Source organism: Geotrypetes seraphini, chromosome 10, assembly GCF_902459505.1.
Source record: "Geotrypetes seraphini chromosome 10, aGeoSer1.1, whole genome shotgun sequence".
NCBI lineage: Eukaryota > Metazoa > Chordata > Amphibia > Gymnophiona > Dermophiidae > Geotrypetes > Geotrypetes seraphini.
The window spans coordinates 145,965,476-145,984,671 of NC_047093.1; the positions used below are offsets into that span (position 1 = coordinate 145,965,476).

General features: G+C 45.0%; 1 protein-coding gene across 1 annotated transcript in view; it reads left to right on the forward strand.

The window, feature by feature from the left end:
• Nucleotides 1–348: 348 nt before the first annotated feature.
• Nucleotides 349–19,196, forward strand: part of LOC117368704 (transient receptor potential cation channel subfamily M member 4-like) — a 72,672-nt gene continuing 53,824 nt past the window's right edge. The window contains exons 1-6 of the mRNA XM_033962447.1: nt 349–403; nt 15,605–15,672; nt 17,170–17,347; nt 17,628–17,808; nt 18,375–18,541; nt 18,909–19,086. Of these exons, the coding sequence (XP_033818338.1) occupies nt 383–403; nt 15,605–15,672; nt 17,170–17,347; nt 17,628–17,808; nt 18,375–18,541; nt 18,909–19,086 (793 nt within the window). The 5' untranslated portion in view covers nt 349–382. The remainder of the gene's footprint in view (nt 404–15,604; nt 15,673–17,169; nt 17,348–17,627; nt 17,809–18,374; nt 18,542–18,908; nt 19,087–19,196) is intronic.

A 19,196-nucleotide genomic window follows, 5' to 3' on the forward strand; every position in this document is an offset into this window, starting at 1 on the left:
ACCAGAGATTAGAGCTGACGCACAGAGAGATAAAATCCCCTTCAAGGTCACACATAGAGTCGGGGACAAATCTAGAGATTAGAACCAGGACTCAATAACTTGCCCGGACTCAATAACGTGCCCGGTTGCAGACAGTCACTTAGCTGTCAGTTCTTGCTGTTCTGTGAGCCAGTCTCTTTGATTATAGCTCAGACTTTACTGAACAGGTTCTGTCTGGGTGTAACCCTGCAATGATGCTGGGGTGGGGAAGCAGGTCCAAGGTCTCAGCACAGGGAGATGGGAGGTGTAGCTTTCAGGGTAGGAGCTGAGAGCACCTGAGCTCTCTTCTCAGTCAACCGAGGAGGACAAAGAGTCACCCAGGGAGCCACAGAGAACTTCAGCCATGGAACCAGATGAGAGTAAGGTACTTTGGCAACAGGGACAGGACAGGGGTTCACACAAAGCCTGGCTGGTAGGCTGGCTAATGTGTGTGTGTAGGGTCTGTGTGGACTTGCAAAGGGGAAGTGCCTGTATTTCTGGGGGAAGGGGGTTTAGAATGCAACAAAGGCAGTTCTGGAGGAATCATTTTTTAAACAAACCAACTGTACAGCACCTGAGTCATGCTCCGCTGCTGTCATTAGCTGGTTAATGCCAGAGGCAGGAGCTCTAGTGGGCATCATGAGTAAATAGGTCAGGCTGCTTGCATCACATGCTAACTCATAGAGAGCTCAGACTGCCTATAAACCCTGATACTCTGGGCCTTGACTGATAGTGGGGTACTTGCTTGCATGAAAGGATGTAGTACAGGGACACTCAGATCTTCTGCACAGTCCCTGCTCTATCATGATAGATTGTGTTATGGTGGCATTCAGTCCTTCCGCATAGTCCCTGCTGTCTCATGGTGAGATGTGTTACAGGTGCGCAAATAAATATAGACTAGGCTGTGCTCAGTTTAACAACTGTTTACTGTTAAAGGACAGACCAGTCTAAAGCATGTTGAAATGTGTTTATTGAAACAAAGTGCAAACAGAAAAATAATTACAAAATACACCTTTTTCATAATACAATAGCATAACCCCTGTTCCCTTCCCCCCTCCTACCCCCCACCCCTACAAACACAATCGAAAACAGGCACAGAATAAAATCAAACAAAACAAGAATCACAGATTCAATAAATGACTTCTCGCAAGCGGTGTAAGGTTCCCCCAAAAGGGCTCCCAAATCAACCGAAAGCAATCTCAAGCACAGGAATCAACGTCAACAAATGTTCTACATTCTAAGGAGGCTTGTACAATCATGGCCAATCTCCACTGGCTGTAAGTCGGGGGCTCCCCGGATAGCCAACCAGATAAGATTGTCTTTTTGCCCAGCAGCACGACTCGGGCAACAAACGCTGACATTCCTTTAGGTTTAAGTGAAGCGATCATATAAAATCCAAACAATGCTCTTGGGGTAGGAGTCCATCGCCTGCCCTACAATGTAGATGTAAAGTGTCCCAATCTAGTCCAAAATAGCACTACAACTGGACAAGTCCAAAACATATGGCCCAAGGTGGCCTTGGCTTGACCACATTTTGGACAGCTATGGGACTGCACAATTCGCATGCGGAAGGCCCTCAGGGGTGAAATATATAGTCTCAAAATAAACTTAAGTTGGAATTCCCAATGCAAAATATTGCCAGTTAATTTTTGAGAATTTTCCAATCTTTGTTGGATCTGGTGAGAAGTAAGTGCACAGTGTAAGTCGTCCGCCCATACCGCAGCCAAAATCTCAAAGTTTATACCAGGTTGACTGACTAAAATTCCCACATGATGAAATTGCAAAGGGATATGTTGCTGAGCCGAAAGGCTGGATATAGTGTCTCTACATTCCTCAGTTAAATGGCATGTGGGTAATGATTGTATATAATGTCGTAATTGATAATAAGAAAAAATATCCTGCCTAGGCAACTTGTATTAGCAACATAAAATGTCAAAAGAGGCCAATAGACCTTCCTCCGTAAACAATTGAAAAAGATAACAAAGACCCGCATTTGCTCATCTCTAAAAAGGCTGACTCTGAATCCCCGGCAGAAAATTCACATTACCTTGGATATGGAGATAAGGAGAGACAGAAGAGGAGACAGACAAAGCCCGACAAACCCAGCGCCATGCTCGTCGTGACGGGGTAAAGATTGGATAACTCTGCACCACAGAACAAAGGGCAGGGCTCGTCACATGAAGCATAAAACTAAAATGATATGGAGCAATCAAAGACAACTCAAAAACTGGGTCAGAGAAATAACAAGTTCCCCAAAACCAATCGTTGATGTGCCTCATCTGGCACGCCAGTGCATACCAATGAATGTTTAATAGGCCATATCCCTCCCTGTCCCGAGGTAAACATACCCTGTGTAACGTCATACATGGCTTCTTACCCCCCCCAAACAAATTTTTGTGAGCTGGCAGTAATGAGAATGAATTAACAAAAGTGGTAAGACTTGAAATTTATACAGCTATTTTGGAAATACTACCATATTATATAAGGCCACCCGCCCTGCCACTGATAAGGGGAATGTAGCCCAAAGATTCAGGGATTTAAGAGTATCATCCAGTAATGAATCAACATTACATGCATACACTGTGGAGAGATCTCAGGGAATCCTCACCCCCAGGTACTTAATAGAATTTTGAGCCCAGGAAAATGGAAAATTATCCACCCAATTGGCAGAAATTGTTTCTGGAATGGCCAAAGCCATAGACTTAGTGCAATTCAGTGCAAACCCTGAATAGAACCTAAAATTCCTCCAGGGATTGCAAAAGTTGAGGGATCGACCGTTGGGGGTTAGTGAGAGTAAAAAGTAAGTCGTTTGCAAAAGCCTTTACAGATTTCTTAGGAATGGAGTCTGGCCACATCCAGATCCTGCAGTACTGTGCATAAAAAAGGTTCCAAATATAAAAGAAACAAAAGGACAACCCTGCCTGGTGCTGCATGTGATTGGGAACGGATCGGTAATACTATCATTAACTAACAAGCGCGCAGCGGAGGCTATGTATAAAGTATTAAGAGCCTGCACATACTAACCGTCCATACCCATATAATCCAACACAGTGAATAGATATTGCCAATTCACCTGATCAAAAGCACGGGCAGCATCTAAGCTCACTAACACCATAGGAATATCATGTTGTTGTGCATGTGCTATGGCTAGAAGCACCTTATGTACATTATGGACAGATTGTCTGCCCTGCACAAAACCCGCCTGTTCTGAGCCAATGAGTCTGGGAAGAAGGACACAAGAACACAAGAACTGCCGTCTCCGGTTCAGACCTTCGGTCCATCAAGTCCGGCGATCCGCACACGCGGAGGCCCAGCCAGGTATACACCTGGCGTAATTTTAGTCAGTCACCCATCAGCAATCTATAAATCTTTATATATATATAAAAACCGCCAATGTTTTAGCTAAGATTTTTATATCCACATTTAAGAGGGATATGGGACGGTTGGACTCATTTTTTATATATATAAAGATTTATAGATTGCTGATGGGTGACTAATCAAAGCAGTATTTTCAGTATCACCCTTGTTTTGCCATTATAATTCCCTTTCATAATAAGTAATTTTAGTCACCCATATCCCTCTATGCCTCTCATAAGGAGATGTGCAATGTGCATCTAGTTTGCTTTTAAATCCTAGAACGGTGGATTCCGCAATAACCTCCTCTGGGAGAGCATTCCAGGTGTCCACCACTCGTTGCGTGAAGCAGAACTTCCTGATATCTGTCCTGAACCTGTCCCCCCTTAGCTTCAGTCCATGTCCTCTTGTCTGTGTCACATTGGACATTGTAAATCAATTTTTTTCCTGCTCTATTTTGTCGATTCCTTTCAGTATTTTGAAAGTCTCGATCATATCCCCTCGCAGTCTCCTTTTCTCAAGGGAGAACAATCCCAGTTTCTTAAGTCGTTCCTTGTATTCCAAGTTCACCAATGTTTTAGCTAAGATTTTTATATCCACATTAAGGAGGGATATGGGACGGTAGGACTCAGGGAGTGATGGCTCTTTCTCAGGTTTCAACAATAAGGTAATAAAGACTTCATTAGCTCCCTGGGGAAAGGCACCATTTTCAATGACCCGGGTATAATAGTCTCGCAGTGACATACAGATAAGCGGAGGACAATAATTTTAAAAATTCTGCCGTAAAGCCATCCGGACCTGGAGCAGGAGCAGAATAATTCCGTTGCACCTCCTGGAGTTCTCGAATTGAGATCGGGGCTTTCAGGGAAAGCTTATCAATATTCTTTAATTTAGGCAGACCTGAGTCCTCCAAATAATCCTCCACAGAGGGGCCAAATGATTTGCCCAGGGTCACAAGGAGCAGCATGGGATTTGAACCCACAACCTCAGGGTGCTGAGGAAGTAGCTCTAACCACTGTGCCACACATTGAGCAAAGCAGAGCCCCTTGAAAGGCATTCATGATCTGTCTACTTCTTTCCGAATCTGCAGACTGAAATTCCAGTCCACATCTGGCAAGTTGAAATCACTCAACATCTGCACCTACCCTTTCTTTCCCAACTTTTGGATATCTGCAACCAGATCTTTATCAATTAGCTGCAATTGAGTCTGTAGACAACACCCATGCAGATAAAAGTTATATCTCTTTTCAGAACGAACCATATTGCTTCTTCTTTTCCCCAGGCCCCCTGACCCAACCAGAGTCTTAGGCCTCTCCTAGTGCATCCCAGGATGCACTGGGAGGGGCCTCTGATTTGCTTAGGTGCCTAAGGACCCTCCCATAGGAGGGCCATTTTGAAGAAGTGGGCCTATCAGCAGGAGGGAGTGAGCATCCCTCCTGCTGTCTTCTGAATAAGGTATAGGAGAATGGTGTGTGGTGTGAGGGGGGGGTCCAGGTGGCTGAGGCAGGAAGGAATGGGCATCCCTCCTGCTGATCTTTTTTTTTGTGTGGGGGGGGAGGGTCATTGTGAGTGGGCCGGCACAACTTTATTTTTTTAATGGGGGACAGTTATTGTGTGTTTGTAACAAGTGCACATCTGTGCCCATTAAAAAAAAAAAAAAGGTCTTCCTGCCCTGAACAGCTGAGCAGCAGGAGGCTGATTTGGGGCTTCCCATACCAGCTCTGCGCATGTGTCAGTCACTTTTCCAACGACTGATCGGATGGGATTATGTCCCTCTGTGAAACTCACTTGCATGCAAAATTGTTTGAACATCAATCTCCGTTTTCAATCGGACAATTAATCAGCGCACACACACACAGTGACCCACAGGATTTTAATGGCAATTTTAGAGCTTCTGGCCCTCATGGATTCTGCCTTTTCATGGGTTCTATGGCTGGTTGCAGGGAGCCTGTGGGGTGGGTCCCTCGCTTTGCTGAGAGTTTGGTTCTGAAAGGAGTTCAGAAGAAGATCTGATGGCGAACTCTGATGTCTGAGAAAAGAGAGAGCAAATTAACAGCAGAATACCACAGTTTGTGTTACAGAGAAGACTTTTCAGAAATTGATAATTCATGGTTTCTATCAGAGACTGGTGGGCTGATGCTCAAAACTCCAGCACTGGGAAATACCACAACAAAAGTGCAGCAAAATAATTTTCCAGTGCTCAACAGTAATAGCGTACAAACTGCATGCATGCTGTTAGTGTTAAGAGGGAGGAACGTGCCTGCTACATGCACAAGAGCTGTGTGTTAAGCTCAGCCCTTTTGTGCATGTGCCAGGGAAATCCAAAGGAAGCACATTTTCATGCCTGTTTTCTGGGCCTTTAAATATAAGCTTACCATTTTTTATTGCTTGGAAGGCTTTTATTTAAGCTGGAAACAGGAACCAATATATGCTTTCAGTTTTGGGTTTACTCTGATTCGCACACATTTGCCTCACTGCCACTGCTTAGGGGCTTGCAAGGTGCTTCTAAATTAAATTAAATCTGGCAGATTTTACAGACAGAATCATGGGACATCCTAAAGCCTGCTCTGAGCTGTTACACTGGAAGATGTAATGGGTCAATTTGACAAACTGAACAGTAGCAAATCGCCTGGACTGTATGGTATACATCCCAGAGTGCTGATAGAATTGAAAAATTAAACTTGCAGGGCTATTGTTAGTAATTTTTCGTTAAAATCCAGCATAGTACCGGAAGACTGGAGGGTGGCCAACGTGACACCGATTTTTAAAAAGGGGTTTCAGAGGTGATCCGGGAGTCTGACATCGGTGCCAGGCAAAATGGTAGAGATTATTATAAAGAACAAAATGCAGAACAAATACATAATCATGAATTAATGAGCGAAAGCCAACTTGGTTTAGTCATGGGAAATCCTGCCTCACCAAACTACTGCATTTCTTTGAAGGGGTGAATGAGCATAACTAATGGGCAGATTGGATGGACCGTTCAGGTCTTTATCTGCCATCATTTACTATGTTATGTTACAAGCTCTACAGGAGGGACAGGACCCACAAGAAGGGGGGAGGCATAGCGCTGTATATAAAGGACTATATCTACTCGATTGGGATCGATACGGCAACAAAGGCAGAGGAGCTAGAATCGCTATGGGTCAAATTGCCGGGAAAGAAGAGTGCAGACATAAAGCTGGGGCTGTATTATCGCCCGCCTGGTGCGTCAGAAACAATAGGACAAGACTTGGAAGCAGAACTGAGACAGGAATGCAGGACTGGAAGTGTAACAGTGATGGGGGACTTCAACTACCCGGGGATAGACTGGAGTACGGGACACTCCAACTCCACGAGGGAAGCAGGATTCGTAGAAGCTGTGAGGGACTGCTTCATGGAGCAACTAGTCAAGGAACCGACGCGAGGGGATGCTACTCTTGACCTCATCCTTAACGGATTAGGGGGGCCTGCAAGAGGGGTAGAAGTGGGAGGAACACTAGGCAACAGTGATCACAACGTGATCAGATTCACATTAGAAAGGGGGGTCACCCATAGTGGGGAGGACCGCAACGACTGCGCTCAACTTCAGGAAAGGGAACTATGTTGCTATGAGGAAAATGGTGGGGAGGAAGCTCAGGAACGGCTTTAGGATGGAGACTGTAGGGAGCGCCTGGACCCTTCTCAGGGACACACTGCAGGAAGCGCAAAAACTGTACATCCCCAGTTTCAGGAAAGGCCGCAAGAACAAGCGGTCAAAAGACCCGGTTTGGATGACACATGAAGTAAAGAAGGTAATCAGTGACAAGAAAGTGTCCTTCCGGAAATGGAAAAGGGATCCAAAGGAGGAAAATCACCAGGAGCACAGGAAATCCGAGAGATTAGAAAAGCAAAAGGGAAATACGAGGAGGGGCTGGCCAGGGAGGCGAAAAACTTCAAGGCATTCTTCAGTTACGTAAAGGGGAAGCAACCAGTGAGAGAGGAGGTGGGGCCATTGGACGATGGGGATAGGAAGGGAGTGATTAAGGAGAATAAAGAGGTAGCTGAGAGGTTGAACACGTTCTTCTCGTCGGTCTTCACGAGCGAGGACACGTCCAATATACCGGACTCAGAGGAGCTCATGAGTGGGGAGCAGGCCAAAAGATTGGGGCATATAGAGGTAAGTCGGGAGGATGTCCTCAAGCAGATTGACAGACTGAAAAGCGGCAAATCACCGGGACCGGACGGGATCCACCCAAGGGTTCTAAAGGAACTAAGTCAGGAAATAGCGGGCGCAATCCAGCATGTTTGCAACCTATCCTTGAAAACTAGAGAGGTACCAGAGGACTGGAAACTGGCGAATGTCACACCTATCTTTAAGAAGGGATCGAGAGGTGACCCCGGGAACTACAGGCCGGTGAGCCTGACTTCAGTTATAGGGAAGATGGTGGAAGCAATGATCAAGGACAGCATTTGCGAGCACATCGAGAAAAATGGCCTACTGCGGACAAGCCAGCACGGATTCTGTAAGGGAAGGTCGTGCCTGACAAACCTTCTGTACTTCTTTGAGGGAATAAGCAGTCAGGTGGACAAAGGGGAACCCATAGACATCATTTACCTCGATTTTCAAAAGGCCTTTGACAAGGTGCCACATGAAAGGCTGCTTAGGAAGCTGTGGAACCACGGGGTGGGCGGGGATGTACACAGATGGATCAAGCACTGGCTGTCAGGTAGACTACAGAGGGTCGGAGTAAAGGGCCAATATTCTGACTGGCGGGGAGTCACGAGCGGTGTGCCGCAGGGATCGGTGCTGGGGCCGCTACTCTTCAACATATTTATCAATGACCTGGAAACGGAGGCAAAGTGTGAGGTTATAAAATTTGCAGACGATACCAAGCTCTGCGCCAGAGTTAGGACCAGGGAGGAGTGTGAGGAACTGCAAAGGGACCTCGATAAGCTGGAGGACTGGGCAAACAAATGGCAAATGCGCTTTAACGTAGATAAATGCAAGGTCATGCACATAGGGAAAAAGAACCCGTTGTTCGAGTATAAAATGGGGGGGAGATTGCTGGAAGACACCGGACTTGAGAGAGACTTGGGTGTGCTAGTGGATCCATCCATGAAACCATCCGCACAGTGTGCAGCAGCCTCGAAGAAAGCCAACAGGATGCTGGGCATCATCAAGAGGGGCATATCAACCAGGACGCGGGAAGTCATCATGCCGCTGTATCGAGCGATGGTGCGCCCACATCTGAAATACTGCGTTCAATATTGGTCGCCGCACCTCAAGAAGGACATGGCAGTTTTTGAGAGAGTCCAAAGGAGGGCAACGAAACTGGTAAGAGGGCTGGAAAACTGCCCATATGCTGAGAGGCTGGATAAACTGGGGCTCTTCTCTCTGGAAAAGAGGAGGCTCAGGGGGGATATGATAGAGACCTTCAAAATACTTAGGGGCATAGAGAGGGTGGACAGGGACAGGTTCTTCAGACTAAAAGGGACGACAGGTACGAGGGGGCACTCAGAGAAACTGAAGGGAGATAGGTTCAAATCAAATGCAAGGAAGTTTTTCTTCACCCAAAGGGTCGTGGACAAATGGAATGCGCTCCCGGAGGAAGTGATCCGGCAGAGTACAGTACAGGGATTCAAACAGGGATTGGACAGATTACTGAGGGAAAAGGGGATCGTGGGGTACTGAGGGAGGTGCTGGGGTGTTGCATAAGTATAGACAGCTCACCAGGTCGTGCAGGTGCAAGGCCGGAGGGTTAGGACATTGATGGGAAGATAGGACTTCGATGAGAAACCTAGGGGGCAAGGGGGCCCCTTCTGGTGATTAAGGCAGGTCATGACCTGTTGGGCCGCCGCGGGGGCGGACTGCTGGGCGGGATGGACCTCTGGTCTGACCCGGCAGAGGCACTGCTTATGTTCTTATGTTACTATGTGGATAAAGGTGAGCTGGTTGATATTGTATATTTGGATTTTCAAAAGGCATTTGACAAAGTACCTTCTTAGGAAATTAGAAAGTCATGGAATAGGAGGTAATGTTTAAATGGTCAACATTCTCAATGGAGAAGTATAAATAATGGGGTTCATTAGGGATTTGTGCTGGGACCACAGCTTTTTAACATATTTATGAACGATCTAGAGATGGGAATAATAAGTGAGATAATTAAATTTGCTGATGACACAAAGTTGTTCAAACTAGTTAAAAAGCAAGAGGACTGTGAAAAATTGCAAGAGGACCTTGTGAGACTGGGTGACAATTACAAACGGTGCAAAAACACAGCTCTCAGATTGATATATTAACTGAAAAAATACGGTCACATTACAACTGCTTTCCAAGACTCACACTGGCTCCCAATACAAGCACGCATACAATACAAATTCTGTACCCTCTTCAGAGCCCTAAATGGAACTGGTCCTAGCTACTTAAACAACCACCTAATCAGAAATAACACATCAAGACCAAGGAGAACAGAAGCTCTCTTCACCCATCCCCAGCAAAAGGCATACAGAACAGCGAAAATAGACCGTCAACTCTCCAAGCTACTGACCAAGACGGCCAACTACAAAACATTCAGGAAAGAACTGAAAACTATACTTTTCAAAAAATTTGTCAAATGATCTAACTAAAACCTTATAAACCCTTCCCCAGATCCCATCGCTCATGCTATTCATCAATTCTTGTAAGCTCATTCTATCTATCAACAAGGGCGATCCGGTCGACATTGTATATCTGGATTTTCAGAAGGCGTTCGACAAGGTTCCGCATGAATAACTACTTCGGAAAATTGCGAGCCATGGAATCGAGGGTGAAATACTCACATGGATTAAAAACTGGCTGGAGCATAGGAAACAGAGAGTGGGGGTAAATGGACAATACTCATATTGGAAGAGCGTCACCAGTGAGGTGCCGCAGGGCTCGGTCCTTGGACCCGTGCTCTTCAACATCTTTATAAACGATCTGGACATAGGTACGACGAGCGAGGTGATTAAATTTGCGGACGATACAAAGTTATTCAGAGTAGTGAAGACGCAGGAGGATTGCGAAGATCTGCAATTTGACATAATCAGGCTCGAGGAATGGGCATTGACATGGCAGATGAGGTTCAACGTGGATAAGTGTAAAGTGATGCATGTCAGTAACAAAAATCTCATGCACGAATACAGGATGTCCGAGGCGGTACTTGGAGAGACCTCCCAGGAAAGAGACTTGGGAGTTCTGATTGACAAGTCAATGAAGCCATCCACGCAATGTGTGGCAGCGGCGAAAAGGGCGAACAGAATGCTAGGAATGATAAAGAAGGGGATCACAAACAGATCGGAGAAGGCTATCATGCCGCTGTACCGGACCATGGTGTGCCCTCACCTGGAGTACTGCATCCAGCACTAGTTGCCATACATGAAGAAGGACACAGTACTACTTGAAAGAGTCCAGAGAAGAGCAACTAAGATGGTTAAGGGGTTGGAGGAGATGCTGTACAGCAAAAGATTAGAGAAACTGGGCCTCTTCTCCCTCAAACAGAGAAGATTGAGAGGGGACATGATCAAAACATTCAAGGTACTGAAGGGAATAGACTTAGTAAATAAGGGCAGGTTGTTCACCCTCTCCAAGGTAGGGAGAATGAGAGAGCACTCTCTAAAGTTGAAAGGGGATAGATTCCATATGAACGTAAGGAAGTTCTTCACCCAAAGAGTGGTAGAAAACTGGAACGCTCTTCCAAAGTCTGTCATAGGGGACAACACCCTCCAGGGATTCAAGACTAAACTAAACTAAACCTTAGGTTTGTATACCGCGCCATCTCCGCAAGCGTGGAGCTTGGCACGGTTTACAGAGATTAGGATGGAAAGGAACTCCAATGAGGGTTATAGGATAGGAACTAAGAGGGTATGGAGGGGCCAGGGTAACAGAGAGGGGGGAGGTGTTACGTTTTGGAAAAGAGCCAAGTTTTCAGGTGTTTGCGGAAAAGTTGGAGGGAGCTTGAATTTCTAAGCGGGGATGTAAGGTTGTTCCAGAGTTCTGTGGTTCTAAAGAGGAGGGATGTTCCTAGTTTTCCTGTGCGGGATATACCTTTTGTAGAAGGGAATGATAGTTTTAATTTTTTGGTGGATCTGGTGGAATTAGGGTTTGAGGAATTCCAAGAGAGTGGGATAACGGGAGGAAGGATGCCGTGTAGGATCTTGAAGGCTAAGCAGGCACATTTAAAGAGGATCCTGGAGGGTACAGGAAGCCAGTGGAGCTTGGACAGGAGTGGTGAGACATGGTCGAATTTGCTTTTCACGAAAATAAGCTTAGCCGCGGCATTCTGAATCTGCTGAAGTCTGTAGAGGTTTTTCTTAGTTAGGCTTAAGTAGATGGAGTTGCAATAATACAATCTGGAGAGGATGATGGATTGTACAAGGACGGCGAAGTGATTTTGATGAAAGCAAGATCTTACTTTCTTCAGCATATGAAGGCTAAAAAAGCATTTTTTTACCAAGGAGTTGAGGTGGTCATTGAAGGAAAGAGAAGAATCTATGATGATGCCCAGGACTTTACTTGAAAACTCGAGCTGAAGAGTGGGGCCGGAGGGCAATGGGATGGAAGTGGGTAATTGGTCTAATATTGGGCCGAGCCAAAGTAATTTTGTTTTGGACTCATTCAGTTTCATTTGTACAGAGTGGGCCCAGGATTGGAGGTTCATTATGAATGCGGATATGTTCTCAGCGAGGTTAGTGAGGTTCGAGTCGGTCTTGAGGAGGATAAGGATGTCGTCGGCATAGGTATAGAGAGTTTCTAGGGGGGATAGATGGAGGAGTTTCAGAGAGGACATGTAGATGTTGAAAAGAATAGGAGAGAGGGGTGAGCCTTGCGGGATTCCATATATCGGCTTCCAGGGGGAGGATGAGGTACCGTTTATGTTAATGGTGTAAGAGCGAGAGCGTAGGAATTTCGAGAACCAATCTAGGACTGTGGAGCTTATGCCTATTTCGGAGAGTTGGAAAATTAGAATATCATGATGGACGACGTCAAAAGCTGCGGAGAGGTCGAATTGTAGGAGGATGACGAATTTGTTGCGAGAATGGAGTTGTTGAACCTTAGAGATTAGTGAGGCCAGTAGGGATTCGGTGATGAAGTTGGGTCTGAAGCCGAATTGGTGGGGTAGGCAAGTTCCTGCTGAACCAGAACGTACGCAGGTAAGGCTAGTCTCAGTTAAGACACTGGTCTTTGACCAGAGGCCACCGCGTGAGTTGACTGCTGGGCACGATGGACCTCTGGTCTGACCCAGCAGCGGCAATTCTTATGTTCTTATGTAAGCTCTCTGGGAATGCCCAGCCCAATTCTTTTTTGTAAACCGCCTTGAACTGAAAGGTATTTGCGGGATAGAAAACACTAATGTAATAGTATCAAAATCACAGATGGCATTTAATGTGAGCAAGTGCAAAGTGATGCATGTGGGAAAGAGGAACTAGAACTATAGCTACCTGATGCAGGGTTCCACATTAGGTGACACTGCCCAGGGAAAGGATCTAGGTGTCATCATTGAGGATACATTGAAACCCTCAGCTCAATGTTTGGTGGTGGCTTACAAAACAAATAGAATAGAAAACAAAGATGAAAATTTTATAATGCCCTCGTATTGCTCTATGGTACAGCTACACCGTGAATACTATGTGCAATTCTGGTTGCCATATCTCAAAAAAGATATAGCGAAATTAGAAAAAGTACAGAGAAGAGCAACGACAATGATAAAAGGGATGGGATGACTTCCCTAAGAGGAAAGGATAAAGTGTCTACGGCTCTTCAGCTTGGAGAAGAGACGGCTTAGGGATGATATGATAGAGGACTATATAATACTGAGCGGAATAGAAAGGGTAGATGTTAATTGCTAGTTTACTCTTTCCAAAAATACTATGACTAGTGCACATGCAATAGAAACATAGAAATATGACGGCAGAAAAGGGCTATAGCCCATCAAGTCTGCCCACTCTTCTGACCCACCCCGTTAAGTCTGAGTGCTAATGACCTAGTTCCTACTAAGTTGTATATTTAAACAAACTGGAGAAAATATTTATTGACACAATGTGTAATTAAACTCTGGAATTCATTATCAGAGAATGTGGTTAAATTAGTTACCTTAGCAGGGTTTCTAAAAGAGTTGGATAATTTTCTAAAAGAGAAGTCCATAGGCCATTATTGAGATGGCTTGGGGAAATCCACTTCTTATTCCTAGGATAAGCTGCATAAAAACTGTTTTACTACTTGGGATCTTACTAAGTACTTGGGACCTGGGTTGGCCACTGTTAGAAACAGGATATATTACATTACATTACTTTAATGTCTTCTATCCTGCCAATACCTTTCAGTTCTAGGCAGTTTACAACAAGAAATTAGCCTGGGCATTCCCAGGGAGATTACAAGGTTGATAGCTATAGTATGTGTTGGGATCTGGGAATGGTCAATATGGTTTGGTTAGATCATTTGACAAATTTCTTGAATAGTATGGTTTTCAGTTCTTTCCTGAATGTTTTGTAGTTGGGCGTTGTGGTCAGCAGATTTGAGAGGTGGTGGTCTATTTCTGTTGCTCTGGTGACTAGTAGACTATCATATATTTTTCTGCTTTGCATGCCTTTGATTGAGGGGTGGGTAAAGTGTGCTTGAGTTCTCCTTGGTCTGGATGTGTTTTTCCTAATTAGGCGGTTGTTCAGATAGCTTGGTCCATTTCCATTTAGGGCTTTGAATAGGGTGCAGTAGAATTTGTGTTGCATGCGTGCTTGTACAGGGAGCCAGTGTGAGTCTTGGAAAGCTGAGGCAATGTGGTCGTATTTTTTCAGCGAGTATATTAGTCTTAGGGCTGTATTTTGGACTGTTTGTAATTGTTTTAGCATGTTGGTGGGGCATGACAGGTAAAGCATGTTACAGTAGTCCAGGAGTCCTAGGATTAGTGCTTGTACTGTGAGTTTGAATTGTTCATTGTTGAAGTATTTTCGGACTTGTCTTAAGTTGTACACGGTTGAGAATGCCTTCTGAACCGTTTTGCTGATTTGAAGTTGCATGGTGCAGCCTATCATTATTCCCAGAAGTTATAGGTTGGGTTGTAAGGGATATGTGATAGAGTTTATTTCTAGGTTTGTTATGGTTGGGGTTTTGTTTCTTTCTAGAAGTAAGAATTTGGTTTTTTCTTGGTTCAGTTTTAATTTGTGGTCTCTCATCCATTTTGACACTGTTTCTAGTGCAATGTGTAGTTTGTTGTGTTGGGGGTGGTTTGGTCAAAAGGTAGGAAGATGGTGATATCTTCTGCATAGCTGTATGACTTTATGCCTTGTTTGTCTAAGCATGTGCCAAGTGTGGTTATGTAAAAGTTGAAGAGTGTTGGTGATAGTGGGGAGCCTTGGGGGACTCCGCAAGGGTTGTTCCAGGATTCTGATTGTTCATTGTTTGCTTTTACTCTGTATCTTCTTGCGCGGAGGAATCCTTCAAACCAATTGTAGACTTTACCTGTAATTCCTATTGCCTCCAGTGTTTGTAGTAGGATGTCGTGATCTACTAGGTCGAATGCCGCTGTGAAATCGAATTGTATGAGTAGCATTTTTTGCCTTTGCTTAGGTGTTGTTTGACTATGTCTAGGAGAGAGTGTATCTAGTAATGTTTCTGTACTGTAGTTGCCTCTGAAGCCTGATTGTGAGGGGTGAAGAATGTTGTGGGTTTCTAAATATTCGGTAAGAAGTTTTGCTACGAGGCCTTCCATTAGTTTGACGTATAGCGGTATTGAGGCTATAGGTCTGTATATTGGATGGCTGATATGTTGCTCCGTATGGGTCTTTCAGAATAGGGGTTATGATAATTTCGGCGATTTCTTGTAGAAATTGACCCTCTGTGAGCATGTAACTTATCCACTTCATGAGGTGGATGTGGAATCTAGTGCTGGCGATGGGGCCTGTGCTGCCAACAATACGTTTGTTATAAGGTATTATATTTCGATCTTGCAGTTCAGGTTCGGATGGGTGGGAGAGATGGAAGGGTCGCGGGGGAAGTGCTGCTGCCGCCGGTGACTAGGGCTTATTTTCAGGGGAAGGTCTTATTTTCGGGGAAACATGGAAGTACAACTGCCTGTGAGTAAAAACAGTCACAATACTAAATACCTTCTGGGGCAGACTGGATGAGCCATTTTAATCTTCATTTGCTATCACTTTAATACATTGAGTTCTAAGGATGCACTGTCACCCAGTGGAACTCATGGACCCCTTGCCTTCTCTCCAAAGACTCACTCAAGTACCCCTTTCTGTCTCTTCACAGAGCTGGATTCCGAAGGTGTTCAAAAAGAAGACCTGTACTACCTTCATTGAGACCACAGAGGAAAAGGGGTAAGTTAGTCCTGTGTGTTCTTCGATTCCCTCAATATCTCTTTCTCTTCTCCATTCACACTTCATTCTCTTCTTCATTTACTGTTAGATTGCTTATTAAGTTTTGAGGATCATGTTAACAACTTAATACAAAAACTAAGAAGGGTAAGACCCTACTTCTTCCAGCAGCACTACAAGGTACTAGTGCAGTCAATAATATTGTCACTACTAGACTACTGCAATGCTCTACTCTCAGGTATTTCTGTGAAACTAATGAAAAAATTCCAACTGATACAAAACAAGGCAGCAAAACTCATATACTACAAATTAAGATTTGACCATGTCACACCACCAATACCGGGAGAGATTATAGGACTACACTGGTTACTGATAAAAAACAGAATAGAAATAAAATGCTATACAGTGACGTCCCTAATACCTTCCCCAGATTTACTGAACAATTGGGTAGATCTGCTGATCAACGTAACTTTAACAGTTTGATTCTATTGTTCCTAAGTCTGAAAAATATAAAATACAAGACATCTCACAGCAAACCATTCAACTACCAAATAGCAAACGTGTGAAACTCATTTCCCATTGTAATTCACACAATCACACTGTTTCACAAAAATCTAAAAACATGTTGTTGTTTTAAATAAATCCCTACCAGGAGTTCAAAGAGACTCAGACTAATAATACAAGTCACCCAAAAGATAACAACGTTAATGAATGCAGCCTCAAGCTCAGACAGAGCTGGGACCTTTCCTACCACCTCCAGCCAGTGCCAAACAAGCTTCCAGTGGCTCGAAAAAGCTCCTACTCCTGGTACCCTTGGCGGGTCTGCAAATAAAGCCCCCGCTGCTACCAGAGAGGTACTCATCCTGCAGGAGGGAAGGAGAGGTTTGTGTGGGGGCGGAATGGGGTGGGGTGGGACTAGGGGCAGGGCCATGTATCCATTTTTTTATTTAAGAAGTATGGTAACCCTATCTGCAAGGGAATCGAAACCTGACTGAAACCAGCTGCAAATCATAGGCTCTACAGGGTCCCTCTATTCAATCTGAGCCCTGTCCATGTCCTGAACTAAGAGAGCACCTTTCCTTACAGCCTTAAGCATAATACATTCTAATATTGCCACATAATGAAAAATCTCCCCAGCCCACTGCACAATAGTTTTAAATGTAGTAAAACAACCTCTTTGTCAACTCTATTACCATACACCGTTTCCAACATGTCTAAAATACCTTTTGCAGTAGCTTCAGACTTAGGGAATATCAGGGACATCCCTAAATCAATTGCAGGGTCCGCAAACTTTCTATCACTTTTCTTTTTCTCATCCTCCTCTCTTAGAGATCCAATATGGGGGTCCCAGGGTAATTGCTCTGGTTTCCCACCCATAACACTGGCCATGGTGATGCCTCCATCCTTCTTTTTAGTCTGAAGATGTATGTTGCATGAGAAAACTCAGGCTGATTCTGCTCTCATTAAATTGCTGCTTTCTCTATTACTGGGACCATACAGCGGGGTGCAGGTGTGCCAGTGTGGGAGCCCCAGATATGCTCACGGGTCTGTGGCAGTGGAAGATAACTTCGGGGCTGCTATCGTCAGTAAGTGGAATTCAAATGAGCATACCACCGAGGAGCCCACAGATGCCTACGGGGTTGTGGAATTTGTAGGAGCAGGAAAGAAACATAGCAAGGTGAGGAGAGGGTGTGGAGTGATGAAGTAAAATTGTACTTCCTTGTGTGACCTTTCTCATACACCACAGCCAAACAGCAAAGGCAGTAGTATCCAAATACTACCCCCCCCCCTCCATCGTATCCCACAGAGGAACAATACCAGATTTCAACTGGTGTCCCCTAATCTTGAGTCGGGAATGGAAAATGTGGAATTGATATTTCTTAGAGACAGACCCGTGTCCTGCCCACTTGCCTTTGTGTGTTGCTATTCTAACCCATCTTTCTATTCTCATCCTGCAGTTCATTCGCCTTTCAAACGAGACAGATTCTGCTGTGGTCTACAACCTTATCACCAAGCACTGGCATATGCCTCCCCCTAATTTAATTGTGTCAGTACTTGGGGGAGAGGGTGAGGAAAATATACGTTCCTGGCTGAAGGATATTCTACGCAAGGGGCTAGTTAAAGCTGCGCAGAGCACAGGTCAGTGGCTCAAAAAAGGGGAGAAAAGGGGGAAGGACTCATTCTCTTTTGTCTCTTGTTGTATGTGCACTTCTTCCAGCAACACTACAAGGTACTAGTGCAGTCCACAATATTGCCACTACTAGACTACTGCAATGCTCTACTCTGTGAAACTAATGACTAATCTGCAACTGATATAAAACAAGGCAGCAAAACTCATATACTACAAATCAAGATATGATCATGTCACACCAAGAAGGGACAAGAAGAAACAAGAACTTGTTCTATTTTCTCGCTGGTTGTATGTGCTCCAAGCATGGATGTGTTTCCACCTATCTGTGAATGGGGTGGATGGGGGATGGCATCTGCAAGCGAATATTTCCTTTTATGTTAAGGTGTGATGGAGGAGGATGAAAGGGAAGGGGCACAAACGAGACAAGGGAGCAGGTCAAAGATTAAACAGTCCCTGCAAAGAAATGGAGAGGGAGTTCTGTGGTACTTCTCCCAACCTTCTCTGGCCCGATGCTGTGGGCCAGTGATATTGGGATGTCTCATTACCTGGCAGTATCCCCTTCTTTTGGTTGCAGGTGCTTGGATCATGACCAGAGGGCTGCAGGTTGGTATAGGGAAGTATGTCGGAGAAGCGGTCCGAGATCATGCCACTGCTAGCACCAACTCCAGGATCAAAGTGGTGGCCATGGGGATTGCACCATGGGGTGTCGTGAGCAACCGGGAGAGATTAATCAACCCTAAGGTAAGGCTTCAAGCCCACAGTGCAGAAGTCCCCTTTGGTATCAGGTTAAGGCACACTAGAGAGGAAACTCAGAGTGCCAACGTCCCTTTAACACTGATAGGTCTGAAACTAGTGCTGCAAACTCACTGGATAAATAAACAGATGAACTGGAGATGAAGTGAGGATTCTGCTTTGAACAGCTCTATACCACTGAATTTTGTAGGGTCAAATCCTGCCCTGGGCATCTATCCTTTCCCCATAGACATTAGAAATGTCTGTGACTGGAGGATGAGAGTCATGAAGACTAGGGCAGTGTCTTTATGTGCTTTAGGAAAAATCCGCAGTCCTCTGTCAATTTCTAATTATGAAATGGGGTCTCTCTCATTAGGGCTCATTTCCTGCCAGGTATTACATGGAAAACAAAGATGGACCCTGCTATTCCTTGGATAATAACTACTCTGCCTTCCTGCTAGTGGACGATGGGACAGAACAGCGTATGGGAGGGGAGACAGTTTTCCGTGCTCGGCTGGAGGAGCATATATCACACCAGAAGATAGGCATCGGAGGTGAGCTGGCATCAGGGTCCTGCCTGGGTACTCCAGCAACACAGCCATGAGAAAGGGGTGGGGAAGGGGTAAGAGAGAGATAGGGAGAGACAAAGAGAAAGATACCAAGG